Source organism: Anomalospiza imberbis, chromosome 3 (genome assembly GCF_031753505.1).
Source record: "Anomalospiza imberbis isolate Cuckoo-Finch-1a 21T00152 chromosome 3, ASM3175350v1, whole genome shotgun sequence".
Taxonomy (NCBI): domain Eukaryota; kingdom Metazoa; phylum Chordata; class Aves; order Passeriformes; family Viduidae; genus Anomalospiza; species Anomalospiza imberbis.
Genome location: NC_089683.1, coordinates 70,307,062 through 70,322,493, shown reverse-complemented (window position 1 = coordinate 70,322,493; position 15,432 = coordinate 70,307,062). Strand labels below are relative to the sequence as shown.

At 41.9% G+C, this 15,432-nt stretch overlaps 1 protein-coding gene across 10 annotated transcripts in view; it reads right to left on the bottom strand.

The window, feature by feature from the left end:
* The window catches only part of ARID4B (AT-rich interaction domain 4B), an 88,467-nt gene extending 74,510 nt beyond the window's left edge, over window positions 1–13,957 (bottom strand). For 7 of the 10 annotated variants that reach the window (XM_068185034.1, XM_068185038.1, XM_068185035.1 and 4 more), the window contains exon 1: window positions 13,715–13,957. In XM_068185034.1, the coding sequence (XP_068041135.1) occupies window positions 13,715–13,942 (228 nt within the window). In that variant the 5' untranslated portion in view covers window positions 13,943–13,957. Of the gene's footprint in view, window positions 1–12,164; window positions 12,227–12,372; window positions 12,818–13,362; window positions 13,598–13,714 lie in introns of those variants that run through there. The other 3 variants (XM_068185041.1, XM_068185040.1, XM_068185042.1) reach the window with 3 other exon arrangements.
* Window positions 13,958–15,432: the final 1,475 nt, after the last annotated feature.

Sequence of the window (15,432 nt, the reverse complement as noted above, 5' to 3'; positions counted from 1 at the left end):
CACTACAGAAAAATAGTTGGTTAAGAGTATAGATAGCTTCCAGTCAAGAAGAGCAGATTGGTTAAGATTTTAGCTATATAACCAATTATGATCACATAACCAATCACCTGGGTCTGAAAGAGAAAAAAACCCCACATTATTTTCTGTTAAATTTCACATTTCTTACCAGCACCTATTGGGCCACTGCTGTCAGGTAAAATACACACATCACTGCAGAACACAGACGTCTTAACTAAGCTGGACACTGGTTAGCTGGGGTAGCAAAGAAATTAGTACTACAAATAATTTACCAAGGAAAACTGCAGTAAATTATAATCATGTTCACAAGCAAACTATTTCTACTATTGAAAAAACTTGATTTTTACTTATGTAATCCTCTTCCAGAAAAATATAAACATTATTTTCCACAATGAAAAATTTCCATTTTCAAATGGACAGTTCCTCAAACTATGAAGTAAATTGTAAATCCTTCCCTCACTCTCCATGTTGAAAAAACCAACAACTCATTTGCATATCCCACTTTCCCCAGATTAATAGAAATAAATGCCGCTTCTGGAGTAAGGCATATGAAACTCAGTACAATTGCATACGGGTTAAAAATAAAGTGAGGACTAAAATTTCAAGTCCACAGTTTTTATTTCTGTTTTTTTTTCATCATAAAAACTACAGTGTTTCTTTAATAATATTCTTCTGTGAACTAGTTTTACAATTATCCTAACTTGTAGGAACACAATTCCTAACTTACATAAATATAACAAACATAAACACACATGCAAACTTCTCTCCCATCTCAATTCATTTTTCAAGAATACTACTGGCCAAATACTCTTGCATGGTCAGTAGCAAGCATATTAAGAGAAATTTCTAATTTTCTTTTTCTCATTCCTCTCCTCAATATTCATCTTGCAGAGTAAGAGTTCAGTATTTAAGTTTGTGAAAGGAGGTTTGGGGGAAAAATGCAAAATGCAGTCAATGTGGCAACTATTCAGAACACTGATGCAAGATTTTCCATCAGAAAATACCCATAGCCAACCAAGCCTGCAAGCATTAAAAATAAAACAGATATTAAGAAAACAGAAATACCCAGCTGAAGACAAGTTTGGAGGAGATTTGTCAAGTGCTGCATAATTATGAAGACCTATTTTAGATGCATGCTACACAGAAAGTGTAAGTGCCACTGTAGAAATATAGGGAGTAAGAACAATATACGTGCAGTTAGTATTCAGCTAGGCTACCTTTTAGACTTCAAGAAATTAAAGAACCTAAACTACTTGTTTCATACCTTTTATCCAGTTTATCCACTCAGAATACTTCTGTTTCTTTGGCTACCCATTGCTGCACCTGTTTCCAAAACATCTTCAGCTGGCTTAGCCTGTGACTAATGGCAGCCATTCCCAGGGAGTGACTATTTAAAGAAAGACCCTTGCCCAGATTCCACAAAACTCTTCAACATATTAAAAAATGGAGAATAAAATTTTTCAAGTTGCATAGGTAGTGTAAGAGTCTGTTCGCTGTTTTCAAGTGTGCTGAAGCTATTATGTAAAGCCCAGTTTTTTCTTGAAAGTCTTTAAGCTTCTTATACTAAAACCTTCATTTTTTTAGCCTCTTTTCAAAAAGTAACATTTAGGATTACTCAAGTGAAAAAGTCTACCCTAAGTTTTACTTGATAGTCTTTTGTATGTCAACAAGTCTACTGTTGCTTTCTAAGTGAAACCTTGTTCCGTTCTCTAAAGTTGAACAAGAGGCACCTCAAGAAACAAGTTGAACAAGAGGTCTTCAGTCCCAAGACACAATGCAGGAGTCTCAATGCATCTCAATAAAATACCAGTGTCTCCATCAAATTGCCAGGTTACAGTATCAACTCCATATGCCAATGAAATTCTAATTAATGATATGTTTATGATCAATGTTTTTTCCCGAAACCTAAGAAGATTATTGAAGAGAAATTCTGAAATACTTGGCTTAAAGGATAAACCTAATCTTCCAGTACTACTGTATGACAAATCAGCCCAATGTAATATTTCTTTTCACAGAAATACTGTGCATTACTCTTCGAGAAGAGGAATACCCAGTTAAAGCATTCACACTGGCCTTACTAAGCAACTGATGTGCCCACATACTACTTGGCTGGAATGCTGTTTCAGTGGACACAAAAGCTGCTTGAAGAGAAACCACCAGAAAAAAAAAGGAAAGATGGTGCAGTTCCTTTAAGACTAAGGAGGTTTTTTTTTTTTTGTAAACACAAGTCCCATCTGCATATCACATTCAAGTATTGCAGTGGTTTGGGTTTTTTTCCCCAAGTTCAATTCTGAGCAAACACAGTAAGGATATCCAGCTACAGCAGTAAGATAGCAAAGTTCTGGAACTGTATCTGGATTTGTCTGGAGTCAAGTATCTTGGGAGGAAACTTACCATTTCCTTTTGGGTTTTTGTTTGTTTGTTTTAATATATATATTTATATTTATATGAAGATCTTAAAAGTCCAACTAAGAAAATACAATACACATAACTAGAGAAACTTGATGAGGCCAGCTTATGTATCATGGATCATTTTTATTCCACATAATAAATGCTATGTTTAATATTTATTGTCAGACCATAATTAGGATTTCATTACACCATTTCAAATGTTCAAATAAGTGCTGTTGCATAGGAAGTTACTCCAGTGACAAAAAGGAAGATTGTTCTCTATTTTAGTGTAAAGAGTACGTATAATTTTACTGAACTGAAATCAGTGCTACTTGATCCACAAATAAACACATTTCACTAATTTAAAGTTGACCTACTACCACTTGAGCTGCCCTCTAGATGCTACCAATGCCTCATACACCACCAGTGAAAAAGTCTGTCATAGCAGGACATTACACCTATCTCTCTCATATGTATTATTATTATGCTGTCACCAAAAGAGTATTTGTCTTACAATACAGAATGTAACAAAAGCAGCTTATTCACTCTACTTGCATCTAAAAACCTAAATTACCCTACACTGGCAAGTGTACATTTAAATATGTACTTTTTAATGTACAATGTATGAAATAGAAAATTATTTTTTTAATAAAATGTTTATTCAATGTTTACAAATTAAAGATGTTTACCTTATAAATCCAACTTTTTGGCTTGCATCAGTTAAAGTAAAATGAAATCAGAATATTAGCTCAATAGCCAAAGAGCTACTAGCAAAGAAAAACTGAAATAGTGTAGACAGGCATCTAATATACATACTAATACTTACTGGAACTTCATGTTAAATTATTCCAGGGAATACACTTGGCAGGCACCTTGGCAGTCCAATTTTAAAATGGATCAAGAGTACCAGAATATATTTGTAGAGTGATTTTTCAGGTTTCAAACCATGTATCCAATACGGTACGTCACCAAGTGACAATCTTTTGTACTACTTGAATTTTAGGAATGTAAATACTGCACTAGTAATCTGTGAGTAAAGGAAAGAATCCAAGATTTAATGTCTTTTAAATTGTCCAACATTACAGGAAAATAGGCAGGAAATTCTGCAAAGAAGAAAAAGACACCACACGGTTACCTAAATCATGTTCTACGTGTAAAGGTATGTGGATTGTCACTGTAAAGTTCTGGAAGAGCACCTCAGAATGAATCTGCATTTAGAAAATGGAAATTATTCGAAGCTGAATTATCATCTCCATTTTTGTCTCTGTTCCAGGCAGCAAGGTATTGGTACGTATCAAATTCTAATTTTCAAACAGTACTGCAGTCTTACCTATACTTAAGTATTTAATTACCTCCCTTGATGCCCATCTAGCAGGGCAACCTTCTAAAGAAACTGAAGTGGAAATTTATAAAATTATTGCTATGTTTTCAAAAATGCATTTATATTTATGGAAGTACAAAGATTAAGAAGGATATATATTTTATTTCTAAGTTCAGTGATGTAATTTCCAAGTTACATTCATTTAATATTGCAGCAGCATCTATCTTTCAATAAGCAGAGCAGTAAAATAAGTTTAAAAGTGAAAATACATTTTCCATTACAAGTTCCTGAATTCTGGAATGCTGGTATAACATGTACTCATTTAAAAAAAAAGTCTCAATCCCTTATTATTTCTCCCAGGAAAAGAAGTTATGCCAACCCAAGTGTCACAGCATTAACAAAACGATTAACTTAAAACTCTTTCACTTAAATACTCATAAAGGATATTGGAAAGTCTCTTCCACCATTTTAAATTAATTTAAAGTATTCTTTGAAATCTTAGAAGAATGTATTCCACATTTATTTTAAAGAAAACACAGAGTGGACTATTTTAAATGTACAAATGAGATTTAGTGCTTGCAATCTGCTGTTGAGAGGATAGCTGAAAATAAGAAGGAAAAAAAAAACCTATCACAGTGGATCAGGTTGCCCTGCCACAAAAGGAAACATTTTTTTTCAAGTCAGAAGTGAACATGAAAAAACAAATTACTCCCTACTACATTATTTATTACAGCTGAAATCTTGCATCAGATACGCTCGGATATGAATTTTGCTGAAGTGAAATCCCATTTCCCAAATCCCATTTAGAAAGATTGTCCTAAATGATGAGGTGTACTAAGTTAGAAGGACACATAAGAGGGAAAGGATCACAGAAAAAAGCTCAGCTAGAACACCAGTTCTTAGAAAGGAAAATAACATATCATCCAAATATCTGCATTAAGTTTGTGGCAATAAGCAGAAAATGTCACATACCTCACTCTACCATCTCCAACTGGCATTAACACCCAACTGTCACCAAGTCTCCACTTGTCTACACAAAAATATACAGGCCTTCTTAACACACACAAACAAAAAATTGGAAGTTTTACTTCGATTCCCTTTAACTTCCTTATCAAAGTGGTGTAATTTCTCCCCAAATTATCATTCCCTATTGTTTCAGTTTGGAATAAAGGTAGCACAATTGCTTACATCTTCTGTCCATTGGTAAAAGTACCTATTGTCAAAATGTATTATAGGCATATAGAAATTGTCCTTTATAGGATAGAAATCCAGTATTTATAAATATCTTTCTACAGAAAATTATAATACCAACTGTTTCTCTAATTTAAGTAGAAAGAGACATAATTGTTATTAATGGTACTCTTTCCAAATGCTGAAGAAGAACTTGAAGGAGGAGGGAAAGCAAAGCTTATACTGGCCTCCTTAAAAAATGAGGTTTTTCATCTGATACCATCTCTTCTATAAGACCTCTCAATTTTTTGAAATGAATGTTTTATCATATTGAAAATTGAATTTTATTCATTTCTTTCAAGACACAGCATCAATTCAATTAAATATTTTCACTCAATATCTTCTAGAAAATATGGACTTCAAACCTGTAAAGAAGTCTGGTGTTCTAGGTAGCAAGAAAGCAAAAAAAACCTTCTTTGGCAATTTCACCTGTAGAGAGTTTACAGAATGTTTAGCCAAATGACTGTAAACTGCTAATTTGGCAGAGGGATGGGGAAGGATGTGTGTTCACATGCAGTTTAAACCAATCCTAATCAGTTTTGGTGCACTTATGCTTGTGTGCCCTTTCTTCCTCTGCCAGGCATCAGTCAGGACAGGAACAGTCTGTGAGTGAAGAGTGTATGTATCTGATTGTTTCTAATTTCAGCTTAGTTCCGTGTACTCTGGCACCACACAGACCGATGGCCAGCACTGAAGACAATGAGAAAAAACAGCCAAGACTGGGAGAAGGAGACAAGACTGCATTCTTCCATGACCATACAATACCTTAATTTGACAAACTACTTATGAAACAAAATCCTTTGCTTCAAGTTGTTGGGGAACAAACCAACAGATTAAACAGTAAGAACAGCAAAATCCTCTGCCCAAGAATTTGGGTGATCTGCTCTGCAACAAAGCTCTATAGATGTCTGCATTCACACTTAGTTTAAATGAAAACTGATGAATGCTGTCTCTAGTTACTTCTTAAGGGAATCTGCATAAGTCACAATCAAAGACTACTTAAACTGGGAGTTCTAGATGCTAAAAAGTATTTTCTTTGGTGTACTGACTACCATCTTCACTCCAGAGCAAATACAGGCTCAAAGACAACAGCAATGGGAGCAAGTAACTCCATGTTAACTGGAACAATGCTTTTTCCTACTGCCTTCACTCAGTAAGGAAAATGCCTTTTCATAGTTAGTTCAGCACAATTTTCTTCATAGTGAAGATGGTTCAGGTACCCCCAAAATAGTACTCCACATTCAATTAATTAATAGATACTTACTCAGGAAATCACTTTCACACAAGTGGTCGCACATAAAGCAGCTGGCCCATCTCAGTCCTAATTTTCTACAGGTAACTCAGCAACACCCTCCACCACCCTGCCCTGACATTCTCACAACTGGCTTTCAGAGCTTGCTTACAAACACTTCTTGCTAAACAGGTCATGACTGCTTTATAGTCTGCCAAGCAAAAAAAAAACCAAACAAAAAAAAAAAAAAAAAAAAAAAAAAAAAAAAAAAAAAACCAAGAACAACAAAAACCCCCCAAAAAACCCCAAAACAAAAAAAGCAAATCAAACCAAAACCAATACTGTTCTCTCTATTGATCTTTATTGATTATCTCCCCTGGTTCAAACTAATCTTCAGAGGGAAAATAGATGTCTTGTCAAGTATTAAATATCAAAGTGGCTTGATGTCTTTTCCTTACTTGAATTCCCTGAAATATCCCCTCATCTGGTCACCCCATGTTAACAGAAAAAAGAAAATAAACCCCAACTACCCAGATTTACGGCTTTCCATCAAAACCTTTTAAAATAATTATGGTAACACATATTAAAACACTAACATTTAGTTTATGCATAGGGCTAAACAATTTTTCTCAGTTCCCTGGAGGCCTTTTGAAGTCTTCTAGAAGTCTTTAAAAATCCATTCCATGCACATATCCAAGCAAAACAGCAAGCACAGTAACTGGACAACACTAAGTGCTAAGTGGAAAAGGCAAAAAGTAGTCTTTTTTACCGAAGCATATCAATTAAAAAGCAAGCAGCCGCAATAGCTGACTTCTCAACATTTCTCAAATGTGACCTGAATCACATTCAAGGCAGAAACAGTTCGAGATCCATGGTTTTCAGCTTTGTACATTTCAATAAAAACAGCTGAAGGGACTATTAAGTAGAAATGCAGAGAACCCAACTGTTGCATTTTACAACAGGTAGTGAACAGAAAGTGGGTTAACTACTTTCAAGTAAGTATGAACTGATAAATAATCGAGCATTTGGATGGCTGTGTATAACGTTAGGGTGCCAAGTAAAGTTAAGCCTTAGGTTTTTCTGTAAAACCTTTTTCAATGAGGTCACCTCAAACTCCCTTTTATTCTTTAGCCTATTATAAGAGCATACGTTTCTAAGGAAAATGTTTGTATCTGTAGGATTTAAACAAAAAATTTGAAACCAATTTGTGACAATAGTATCATTTTCACCTTCTCAAAGTTAGCACTATTTTTTTGGTTTACTCAATCAGCAAAGCATTCAGATTAAGTATTTGACAGTGACAGTAAAGCTTAATATACCAAAACCTTGGCGTTTTGTTTCAAAGGGCTTTTCAACTACAATGCACAATTTCTTTGAACACGGACTTGCAATGGGTATCACAGCATGCTTCTGCTCTGCACGTATAGGATACTTGTTTTGGATTACAAAGTGAACTGAATGACCATCCCAAAATGTTCCAGTGAAGATATACACATTCATTATTCTGCCTACTAACATTTTTCTTAGACAGTATGCTCATACAATAGTTATGCTGCCATGAGAGCATTGATCCAAAAATCCTTCACCAACTTTGAAGATAATAATACAGGCACAACTTAACTGTACTAATGCTCATAGTTTATTACAACTTCAGTCTTCTCAGTGTAAGACAGCCTTTTTCCACTATGTGGTCTAATTGACTTTGAGCCCTTATAAACCAATACAACCATTCAACAGCCACATACTACCCATGCAGATTTGAGTTCAGGACTTCTGTGCTGTTTAGCCACTGTAAAATATACAAAGACTAGTATTTTAAAAGTGCAAATAAACAATTTCAAAATAACATAGATTATTCCAACATGACTTGTAATTGCTTGGTGCAAGTGGTGTTTGCTTTCCTTTCTGCGTAATTATGCAAGCATGAGGAAGTCAATAACTGCTTCTGATCACTTGTTCAAACTGGAACATCCGGAAAGAATTTAAGAAAATAATTTTTCACAATGTAAAAACAAGTTATAGAATAAAACCACCTCTTATGACTTACCTGTTCTCATGCCTCCATCACAAAAACTATTCTAAACAGTACTCTTCCTTTAGAAATCTCCATTTCTGCTGTAATTCAAATAGTTAACCAGAAAGTGAAAGGTCACTACATTCCACAACTGGTTTCCAGTCTGCATAAAACCAATGGGAATTTCAAATGACTTGTGCTCAAAGTTGGAAATTAGTGGCTGAAAAGTTCACTAGATATTTTACTTTTGTCTTCAGCCATACTGGCAGAGAATATGAGCAATGGTCTGGCACACATTAAGGGAAAGCAGCTACGGCATCAATGTGCACCAGCGATCTCTCTCGGTAGCTGGAGAGGTCACTAGGACAGACTACTGAAACAAAAATGTAAATTCCGGATGAATTAAAACCAAACCAAACCAAAAAATCTACCATAAACCATAGGCATGGCTTTCTTAATTTTTTAGTGTGGCAACTTTGAGCAAGCATCCAGGAACATCTAGGATTACCAAAGACAAGTAACAACAACCATTAAATCGTTTGTACTTTACAGAATGAAAAACATTAACATGCAAATAGTATCAAAACATTTAAACAATAATTTCAGATCACTTAATTCACAGAGCATTGCTTTAGCTTCTGAGACATCTACTCTTTTGATCCCCACTCAGCAGTGAACTTTTTAACTACAGTGGGTATATTACCTTCATTCACATATTTAAATATTAAAAAAATGCCATGATACATACTAAAAATCTCATGAGCATTTCCAGGAGTTCTTAGTACAAATCATTGGTGGAACCAAGCTTGTGTTTATTTCTCTGTTTAAAAGCAGACACTTTGCTTTCATGGAGTTTACTTCCTGATTTTGGAGCTAAAAAAAAAAAGCACTCTGTAAGAATGCTTTTACATATATTGCTACCTACTTAGTAAGTAGTCATTTGATGTCATGCAATTACTTTTTAAATCATCAAACAGATTCTACATTCCTCTGACACATACTTAATGCAAAAAGGCCTTATACAATGCAAAAAGGTGCTAAATTAAACGACAAAAAAACTTGACAACATGCAAGCAATCACAGCCGTTATCTACACAACTGTATTAACTATCAGAGGTCAATCAACACAGGAATAAGCCTGATTTAGTAGAACATCCCAATAACAAGAATAATTCTATTAAGACTTGAACGCTTCTTGTAAGATATATTTCAAAAGTCTGTTTTTAAGTGGTCTTTGCAGTCCATGGGAACACTACTTAATAGGCTAAAGTTACTGGTTTATATGAGGGACTTTATTTCCTTGGATTAAGTTGGGTTATTACAAGGAGATCAATTATACCAACAGCTTTGGTAGTCTCTTAGCAGGCAGCATACCTCTCATGTCAAAGCGTTGCAAAATGCAAGAACACGAGTGACTTAACAGTTTTGTGTCAATACAATTGTTGGTGCTGTTCCTAAATACACCTCACTGTGTTTTACAAAGAAAGAAAAACATTTTATCCATGCCACACAGGTGGGAGAAAGGAGTCAGCAGAACTACTTGAGTTGTTCAAGTTTACATAAACAAAGATACTGACAAGGAATCCAATTCTAAGGCTCTGTGCACCAGAATCCACAACGCTCTGCACTTGAAAGAATGACCAAGGCATAAATCAAAACACAGGCGTCAATCCTGCAGTCAGAAGCAAGCCTGCATCAGCAGACTCTAAGCAAGACTAGGTCTTAAAGCATGAAATCCTCTATATGCCAAAGTGTCCTTGAGTATCCAAAGAGTGTGCTCTTTGGATAACTTAAAAAATAAATGCAGTCATATTTAAACAGTATCTTGATCTAATATAGTCAATGTTACCTTGAAGTGATACAAACAGAAAGCTAATAATTCTCTTAAGCATTCTCCCTCACTGCTTCTTATTGGACAAACTTGTATCCTTGTAAGCTTAACTAATAAATTACAATTTTAAGGCAGCCAGAAGGACTGATCCACTGTATAACTCCTATAATCTCGGTTAGGTTGTTGAATCTTAGAAATTTCTTTGGAACAACAATTCTGTTAAAAGTTTCCCTGTAATAACTAAAGCTTCAAAGTAATGACTCACAGATTAACCTCCCTTAACACTACAGGGCACAGTAAATAAAAGTATTGGAGTTATCTCAAGCATATATAAGTTTTAACACTACACACACACAAATTGCAAAAATTACAGACTTAAACTTAACACCTGAACACTCTGACAGAATTTATCCTAACTTTAAAAATAAACATGCAATAGTAGCACAAACCTTACTGAAGAATAAGTAAGCTGAGAGGGTTTTTTAAAAAAATACAGGTCTATTAACAGGTTTTTGTATTTGTTACTCTAAATTGAATCATCTGTTATACATTCAATTCAGCCTGAAGTGGATCTGTATCACTGTTTCACAGAACACTTTGTCTTCTACTTGTGAACTGACCTCCTCATGCTCCCAGCTGTCTATCTACATATTAATATGGCTCTGAAACCACAGTATCTGAACCTAATCTCTATGGTAACTGGAAGATTTGTTTACATTAAAAAAGAATATTAGAAACTTATGTAAATTTAACTGTCATTTAAATAAGTGGTTTTTCCTTCTGGGGAAAAAAACTCCCTATACTGCCTCCTATTTATCTTGCTTCCATCTCCAGTATCCCCACCAGGCAATGAGCCACATTTGGAAAGCTCCCTATCATACAACTTCAACAGCCTGTTGTTGTAAATTCATAAATAGTTTACTTTTAATAAGACGGACATGTGCAGTGTTTTAGATCTTAGCACTTGCTAAAGAAAAATCATAGGGCAATTAAAAAAAAAAAAACATGCTAAACCTTTAATAGCTATGCAGAAAGACTTTGCTGCTCAGCAACTCAGATGTATCTAGAAATTAAAAGAGTCTATTTCATTTACCATTTCCAGCAGTGAATATAGTACTGGGTACACATTTTACATAATACTTATTCACAAACAGTAGGCAAAAACTCTGATAGTAGAAGAACCCACATACAGACTGCCCTTTTTTATTAACAAATACCAAAGTACTGATGCATCACAGGTTTGTAACAATTGTTTTTTATAAGATTTATAGTATTTTGAAATGAGATTTACTGCTGCCCAGCAGGACTGGGAGCTGAATTACATGGGGGTGATGGTAACAGTTTGAGCGAGACTTATTAGCAAAATGGTAAAAAAAAAAAACCGTAACAAACACAGTTGTTAAAAACTACTTTTAGGTACACAGTTCTTGGCCACACACAGAAGAAATCATTCTATTCCACTGAAACTATCTTTTTTGCTGCTTAGCTTGCATAATATACCAAACATAAATAGTCTAGAAAGGTCTAAGAGAAGAAAAATGCATGACAGTGAGGTACATGAATACTACACAGCACCGAGAGGAAAATTAGAACCTGTTTGAAAATCTTTCCGCACCTTACAGCAATCTTTTCACTGCAGAGAATCACTCACATGCACCCTCCCCGATCACATCAAGATTACTCATTCAACAAAACTCCTATAGACGAATAGAAAGTAAGTAAATCTACCCTCTATTCAAGTAAACAATGTTGTAGAGCCAGCGTTTCCCCCACAACGTTACTTTCTCGAGCAGGGTGACTGTGCCCTGCTCCTCCATGAAGCAAGCTCAGCCCAGGCAGCCATGTCCTTATTCTCCTACAAACAATGTTTCTGAAGGAGAACAGCCCCTGCTCGGGGAACTTACAGCTTCCCCCAGCATAACGCGGTGGAGCAAGGCCCGCCCCACGACCAGCAAACGAGCCAAGGCACCGAAACACGGCAGTGGGGGCGAAGCTGCCCGCAGTCTGGATCTGCACCAGCACCCAGCCTCGCACCGGGGTCGGGACAGATGGACTGACAGATAGGACAGCATTTTTCCATGCAACCCTCCCTCCTTTACCCTCCCAGGCACACAAGCGAGTGTTTTACCTTCATGATGAGCTCAGGCTGCGGTAAAAGCCTCGATTGTGGCTGAGCGGCCGAGGCCGGACCTGGAATTTAAAACAAAGCGCTAAGGCACCGCACCAGCCGCTCGCACCGGGCGGGGGGAGGGGAGCCAAACATCGGGTGGGGGCGCTGGGCTCCTCCCGAAACTCCCCCTTTCCTACCCCGGATCCCCCCTTCTCCCGCGGCTCACCCCCTTCCCTCTTTCCTCGGCCGCTGTTTCCCCCCCCCGGCTCCCACACGCCGCGGCTTCCCCTACACTCGCTGCCACTGACGCCATTTCTGTCAGAGGAGGAGAAACTTGCCACAACAACAACCCACCCCCGGCTGCCGCGGGAGGGGGGAGGCGCCCCGGCCGCCTCCCCGGGGCGCTGCGCCCCCTCCTCGGGCACCGAGCGGCGGGAGGGCACCCCCGGGGGTCCCAGTGCAGAGAACACCCCCCTCCTCGCTTTACCGCGGAGAGAGGGAGAGAGGAGAGAAGGAGGGAGAGAGGGAGGGAGGCTCTTCCTCCATTGTACGAGGAAGAGTGCCCGTGTGCACGGCGGTGGAGCGGGGTGTCGGGAGCAGTCCCCCCACCCCCGACACACACACACGCTTTTGTAGGGGCTGCGGCTCCGGATCGCGGCGGCTCCTCCTCCCTCCCGTCTCCCCCCCTAATAAAGGAAAGCGCTGACTCCGCCGCAGGAGTTTCGGCAGCAACAGCCGCAACTCCCCGGCTCGGCGCAGCGGGTCCGGGCGGGGGAAGGGAGGGAGAGCAGGCAGGAGGCGGCAGAGGAGGGGAAGAAAAGGAAGAAGAAGAAGAAAAGAAGGGAGCGGGGACAGGGAGGGAGGAAGGGAGGGGGGCGGGGAGAAAGGGGCCCGACCTGCTCGGCGGGGACACGGAGCGTGTGTCTGTGTGAGTGTGGAGGAGGGGGCTTCGTCCCTCCCGGCAGAGAGGCTGGAGGAGAAGCCGCCGGTCCCTCCCCCCGGCCCGCCACTGGGTGTTTGGGGCCGGGGGGGGGAAGACGAAGCATCGGCGAGTCCCGCCGCAGTCTCGATACCAGGAGAAAAACAAGCGCCCCCCTCCCTCCCTCCCTCCCTCGCCGCCGCACGCCCGGCCCCGCGCCCCCACGGGGCCCCTCGCCGCCTCTCCGCCCGCCGCCGGCGGGGCACGGGGGCTCCTTCTCCGGCTCGGCGCCCTCACCTTTGTTCCGCGGCGACCACCCGCTCGCTACTCCCCCGGCCCGAAGCGGGGGACACGGAAGGGAACTGGGCGAAGGCTCCTCTCAGCTTCGGGCACCCCCGGCCCCGCTCGACGCTGCTGCAGCGGCTCCGCTGGCGGCGGCCCCGCACGGCGCGCGAGGGGCCGATCCGTCCTGCACGGCCCCGGCGGCGGTGACTGCACGGCTCGGTCCCCCTCCCCCTCCCGCACCGATGACTGACTGACGGGCGAACGGGAGCGGCCACGCCCCCTTCTCCACCTCCCCCATTGGGCCGTGTCCCGCAGGGCCCGCCTATCCCGCGGTCCCATTGGCCTTCGTGTCGGAAATACTGACATCATTCTCCTCCACTTCTATGGAAACTGAGACTCGGCGCCGAGGGTGCTCATGGGGAACGCTGTTCTTGCTCACTGTTAGCAGCATTTCTGGCAGGCAGGGCTGAGCGGCTCGGTGGACTACAACTCCCAGAGTGCACCGCGCGCGGGGGGGCGGGACGCTCCAGAGACTGATACGGAGCCGAGGGGGCGGGGCCTGCGCGTGCGCGGGGGGCGCTCGGTGGCGCATTTTCCCCCCAGGAGGGGAAGGTGGCGCCCGGCGGGGCGGAAGGAAGGAGGGGGGCGGCGCTCCGCTCTGGGCTCTGCCGCCGCCAGCGCCGCCACTCCCTGAGCGGCGGCTGCTCAGGGGCGGGGTTCCGGCTGCCGGCGGAGGAGGAGGCGGCGGCGAGGCGAGGTCGGCTGCCCTGTTAGGTGGCTGTCGGTGGTGGGGGGCCCTGGGGTCCGTGCGGCGGAGCGAGAAGGGGCGCCCCTCTCGGAGGGGCCGGTCCGAGCCCGCCTGCGGGGGAGCAGGTTCTGCGGCGGCCCCGCCCCGCCCAGGAGGGGCTTGTAGACTGCCCGGGAAGGGGCTGGGGGAAAGGGGGCCGCCGGTAGTGCTGGGCGGTGCCGGCGGTCGCCGGGGCGGGCGGAGTGACTGACAGAGTGCTCCGGGGCCGGGGCTGCGCTGGGCGGCGGGCGGCGCTTCCCGGCCCTCCCTGGCGGCTGAGCCCGACAGCGCCGATCAGAAAATGGGGGTGGACGGCGGGCGGGGGGAGCGATGCGTCCTCGGCTCTCGAGCTCCTAAAATGGCGCTGAAGAGCTGGGCCCGCTCGTCCTGGAGTTCTGGCGGCAGCTGAGGTGGCTGCGCCTGTCGTGTTGAACTCCGAAAAAAATGAACCTTAGTTCCGTCGGTCTGGCTGTGGCGGGAGTTTGGCGGCGGCAGCTTCATGTTCTCTGTGAAATGTAAGTTTTGACCGCGTAACGCAGCGCTCCAGCTGCGGTCGCGGGTTTTGCCGACTCATCTTGTGTCTTCGGGTCAGCCCGCAGCTCAGGGACCCTCCCCGTCTGCGTGCCGGGACTTTGGCGGCCAAGGTATTTTTCTTTGGCTTCTGTAGCATTCGTGCTCAATTTTTCTTGGAAATCGCCATTAAAATGGAACCACGATCACAGGAGCAGTATGCCCGTGTCGTTCCGGCGTTAGTGTTGGAGTGGCGCCTCTGGAAAGCCATTGTTTACTTGGCTGCATCTTCGGGAAAATGTGTGGTCTGCGACTGCCCTTCCACCTGTGGGAAGCTTGCCCGCCCGCCCCTTGAATGCGAGGTGTTGTTCGGTGTCAGCCTGGGAGGGGTTATAAACACGACTCTGCTAATTGGAATGGGAATGTGGACTAGTGTCCCAGTTGCAATTGGATTAAGACTCCTGGTAGTCGCTGTTTGAAACAGTACATATTCACTATGCTTTCTGTGTATTCCTTTTGAAACTCTCCTTCTCACTCCTATCTATTCCCCCTGTCTGGGGCTTCTTTCCCCCTCACTGGTTACAACGAAACCAGTGTCTCAGTGCACCTGAGATGGAGCTGATTTGAGAACTTTCAGAATAGTTCATTTTATACTGGAGCTCTTTGCTTCTTTGGTATTTGTCTCTTATTTTCTCTGTGATTGCACTATGACTGCAGCCCCTGAGATGATGATACTTTTTAAAATACCATCTGTGTATTTAACTTGGACTATTTCAGACTATTAC